This window comes from Humulus lupulus, chromosome 9, assembly GCF_963169125.1.
Source record: "Humulus lupulus chromosome 9, drHumLupu1.1, whole genome shotgun sequence".
NCBI classification, from domain to species: domain Eukaryota; kingdom Viridiplantae; phylum Streptophyta; class Magnoliopsida; order Rosales; family Cannabaceae; genus Humulus; species Humulus lupulus.
In genome coordinates, this window is record NC_084801.1 from 86,850,401 (window position 1) to 86,854,901 (window position 4,501).

The following is a 4,501-nucleotide window of genomic DNA, read 5'->3' on the forward strand; positions in this document are numbered from 1 at the left end:
TAAGGCATCCTAATGTTGTAACTTTGAAAGCTTACTACTGGTCTGTAGATGAGAAGCTGCTCATATATGATTACATTTCCAATGGAAATCTTTCCACTGCACTTCATGGTAAGTTTCAGCATATCCCATTATCTGACTTGTGCTCATGAATTATTTAATTATTTTGATTCTAGTTTTGGCGTTTGATTGATCTCAGGTCTTGTGGTATTCATATTTTGATCAATTTGATTTCTTTTCATGTAATCATGGAGGTCTGGAACAGAGTCATTCACACCCCTATCATGGTCTATTCGGCTAAAAATCATGAAAGGAATTGCTAAAGGTTTGGTCTATCTCCATGAGTTCAGCCCCAAGAAATATGTTCATGGTGATTTGAAGCCTAATAACATTCTTCTTGGACAAAACATGGAACCCCAAATTTCCGATTTTGGACTCGGTTGTCTTGCTAATATTGCTGGAGGTTCTCCCACCATGCAATCTAGTCGAATGGCCACAGATAAGTCACAAGACAGGCCACAATAGAGTGCACCTTCTGATGCCACTACTGTTGCTTCGTCTACTACCACTACTACTAACTTGGCATCTTGATATATTGCCCCGGAAGCACTGAAAGTGGTAAAACCATCCCAGAAGTGGGATGTTTATTCGTATGGTGTTATCCTGCTAGAAATGATTACTAGCAGATTGACCATAGTCCAAGTAGGTTCCTCTGAAATGGATTTGGTTCATTGGATTCAGCTCTGCATTGAAGAGAAGAAGCCTCTCTCAGATGTTTTAGACCCTTATTTAGTCCAAGATGCCAAAAAGGACGACGAAATTATTGGAGTTATTAAGATTGCAATGGCTTTCATTCAGACTAGTCCTGAGATGAGACAAACAATGAGGCATGTAGGTGAAGCTTTGGACAGGCTGATCATATCTGATTCTTCAGAAACCCAACAAGCTAGTGAGAATCCTTTTCTTCATGGTTTAGCCTTTAAGTGATCATATGAAACCATGAAAGAACCCTTTTACAATTGTAATTTGACATAGCTCTGCATGCCTTCAAATTCATTGTAAGTTTCTCAATTTCTCTTAGCTATTATTGCATTGGACTGGCTCAAGTTAGGTCTGCAACAAGAGCATGCTTTCACGTGTTATTTGAAATTGAGTTTGTGTTTAGTATATGTGAGCTGTGATGTCACTCTTCTAAATTTTGAAACGCCTCCACCTACTAATTATTTAAACATTTATCTGCTATTATTTCATTATTGAATTATTTTTCTCTTTTTTCTTTGCCTCAGGCCTCAAGGGTACTAAAATTGGAGAGAAATAGTCTGGAGTATCTTCTACACCACTTTTGTGGAGTAACTGCTAATAAAGAGTTGGTTTTTTTTTTCCCTTACTGATATTCATTTCTTTAAAATTTGTGGGGCGTTTTATATAGTTTTAATCTCTGTTTAGGGACTATAAACTTTCATTAAGGGGTTGTGTTATACCCAAAAATTGGAGATCAAGGACGTGGCAATAAATGTGACAAGTAGCAGTGCATGGTCAGTAAAATACACGTTAATAGTCAATAAATACATTGACTCCTCAGAGTTGTGAAAAAGTGACCCGGTAGACTGACGAAGAATTTGGACTGCTTCAAAGATGTCATAACCAAGCCAAGTACTCCTTGGTCCTAGGAGGCTAAGTAGAATGCATCCTAGGAGAGCCAAGAGAGTGATCCTAGGAGAGCCAAGGAGGTTGCCTCGGACCTATCCGGGGTGAGATGCTAAGGAGATTGCCTCGGACCAGTGGTCCGAGGAGAAACATGGCATGCTAGAGGAGAGTGCCATGTTAGAGGAGAGAAGTGCATGTCCTACCACCTTGGTCCGAGGAGACCCCAAGGATTTGGTCCGAGGAGAAACATGGCATGTTAGAGGAGAGTGCCATGTTAGAGGAGAGAAGTGCATGTCCACCATGCACAAGTCCTACCACCATTCACGTTCGACCAGCACTTTCATGGGTGGTCAGTAGGAGGTGGATCAACTAGCTAGAGGAGACTAAGTCAAGATTCCCAGAGACAACTTCAACGACATACGCGTGAATCTCTCATTCTTCCCACAAATGAGGGGTTTGTTACATTTCGAATTTTGAATATTTCTTGTAATATAAATATAAGATGAATAATAAAATATCCCTTTCTAAAGGGGATATCAGTTGAGTATCCCAGGCCTATAAATAGAGGGCTTAGGGGATGAGAGAGGGGTTTTTCTGCTGCTTCTTCTTTCTAGAGAGAGAAAATTGGGTCTGTGTATTCTAGAGAGAGAAAGTGCTGATATTTGAGAGAACTCTTGTATTTTCACAATCTGTACTGAAGAAACTCAGTTGGCTCAGTCCATCTGATCTTGAGTATAGATCTATAAATCACAACTCTAAGTGGATTAGGCTATTACCGAAAATCGGGGCTGAACCACTATAAAATCTCTTGTGTTGTTTATCTTTCTGTTCATAAACTGTCTGTTGTCGTTTACATTCTCTTGAAGGCTTGTCGTATTTGATGTTCTCACGTCGTTGGCTAAAAAGACAGTCAACATTTTGGTGCTTTCATTGAGAGCCTGAAGAGAAGAACAGACGGTCCCTGAAGCAAGATGGCACCTAAGAACACCACTACTGCTTCCAAGAGGACAAGCTCCTCTAAAGAGCCTGCTAGATCTGAAGGTCCTAGCCCACAATATCATGAGAATGAGCCTAAAGTCATGCTCGAGGACGTGACCCCAGGAGTTGAAGAGCTCCAAGAGGCCATGGGGGCCTTCCAGGAGGAGATGGCACAACTCCACGCTAGGCAAGAGGCGTTTGCTGAAGAGATGGCCAGGCAGAGAGCTGCATTAGAGCAGCAAAAATGCGATATGGAGGCTAAAAGCGAGGAGCTCAGACAACAACAGGAGGAGGTCAACCGAAGACATCATGAAGCAGCACTTGCTTTAGAGGCAGCTACCCAGTTGGCCCAAGCCAATGCCCAAGCTGCAGCACAAGGAGGACTCCCTCCAAGAGCAAGGACCAAAGAAGCTGGTGGTAAGAACAATGATAGACCAAGGAGAGGTGGTAATAACCCACCTGGTGAGGGAGATGGAGTCCGATCGCACACTACCTCAACCCAAGGGGAGCACTCTCGAACCCCCTCCAGAAGTCATCGATCGGGTAGTAAGAAGACTCCACCTGGGCAGGAGCAAAATAAAGCTCCTAGAGAGAAGAGGACCTCACAGTTCAAAGATGGGCATGGTCGTGATGAGGCTGATAGTCATCCCACCAACCAGTCAAAGGAAAAGGAGGGTCGTGACCAGCAAGGAGGAGAAAACTGCCCAGAGCGCGCCAAAAAGCCTCCACTGCACCCGGACCAGCAGTGTAGCAGGAGAGAGGAAGTCCCGCATAGTAAGCCCTCTGGAAAATCGAAGGATCTAAGGGACGTTATCACCAACAAGAGGAGGACCGTCCCGGTCGAAGGGCAAAATCTGGACCGTCCTACCAGCCAAGTAGAAATACTTGACAGTGGCGCACCAGATGGTAATGCCCGACCAGGCGGTCAAAACCTTGGAACCTCATCAGTTGCACAAGCCATCCAAGCCCAGCTTGACATGCTAGCAGCTGCAGTGCAAGGTTTGTCGAAACAACCTTCCGAGATAGATGCGATCGACTACCGGAGTGGCAGCCCATTTTGTGCTCGAATTAGAGCAACCCAGCCACCAGCAAAGTACAAAGCACCGGTACTGCCAATTTATATCGAAAAGGCAGACCCGATAAGACATGTTGGGAAGTTTGAGGACCAGATGGAACTGCTCGGAGTGAGTGATGACTATCGGTGTAGAGTCTTCCCCACCACTTTGACGGACACTGCCCAAGAGTGGTATTGGAGGTTTAAGCCAAACTCCATTACCTCTTGGGAGGTGTTCAAAAAGGAGTTTTGCAGACAATTTAGCACTACTCGGACTCCACCAGTTTACGCCAATGACTTGGCAGATATCAAACAAGGAAAAGATGAGTCTCTAAAGAGCTATATACAGAGATTCATGAGAGAAGCCAATAGAGCAACCGCTGTAGGAGACGAGGGGAAGATGGTTGCCATATCTGCTGGGATAATTTATCAGAGTCCTCCATGGGACAACATTCATCGCCATCCAATTTTAACACTTCAACAATTTCTTGACCGGGCGGAAAAATATATGAATTTGGATGATGCGATAGAGAAAGGGGAGAATGGCATAAACAACCCAGGCAGACCAACTGACTCTCCTAGTGATGGTGGAAAGAAGCGTGAAAATAATGGGTCTGACCAACATGAGGAAAAGAAAGCAAAGTTGAGTTCAAGTGAAAAACCAACCAAGTATGAGCCTCAATTCACTAACTACACCACTCTCTTAACTAGCCGAGCAGAGATATATCTTGCTAGTCATGAGGAGGTTCCCTACAAGAAGCCTCCACCCATCAGGAGAGAGATGAGGAAGAGAGACATGAACAAGTTTTGTCGCTTCCATGAAGA

The 4,501-nt window shown here is 44.0% G+C and overlaps 1 protein-coding gene across 1 annotated transcript; it reads left to right on the top strand.

Moving 5' to 3' along the window:
* The first annotated feature begins 645 nt into the window (after positions 1–645).
* On the top strand, positions 646–1,379 carry LOC133802331 (receptor protein kinase-like protein ZAR1). Its single transcript, XM_062240630.1, has 2 exons — positions 646–946; positions 1,284–1,379. The coding sequence occupies exons 1-2, from the start codon at positions 670–672 to the stop codon at positions 1,313–1,315; spliced, it is 309 nt and encodes a 102-aa protein (XP_062096614.1). The 5' UTR covers positions 646–669; the 3' UTR covers positions 1,316–1,379.
* Positions 1,380–4,501: the final 3,122 nt, after the last annotated feature.

Bases quoted from the DNA above. Each gene is read 5' to 3' on its own strand.
- LOC133802331 (XM_062240630.1), top strand. From the start codon at position 670: ATGATTACTAGCAGATTGACCATAGTCCAAGTAGGTTCCTCTGAAATG. The intron at 947-1,283 runs GTGAGAATCCTT...TCTTTGCCTCAG, and splicing joins TTCAGAAACCCAACAAGCTA to GCCTCAAGGGTACTAAAATT.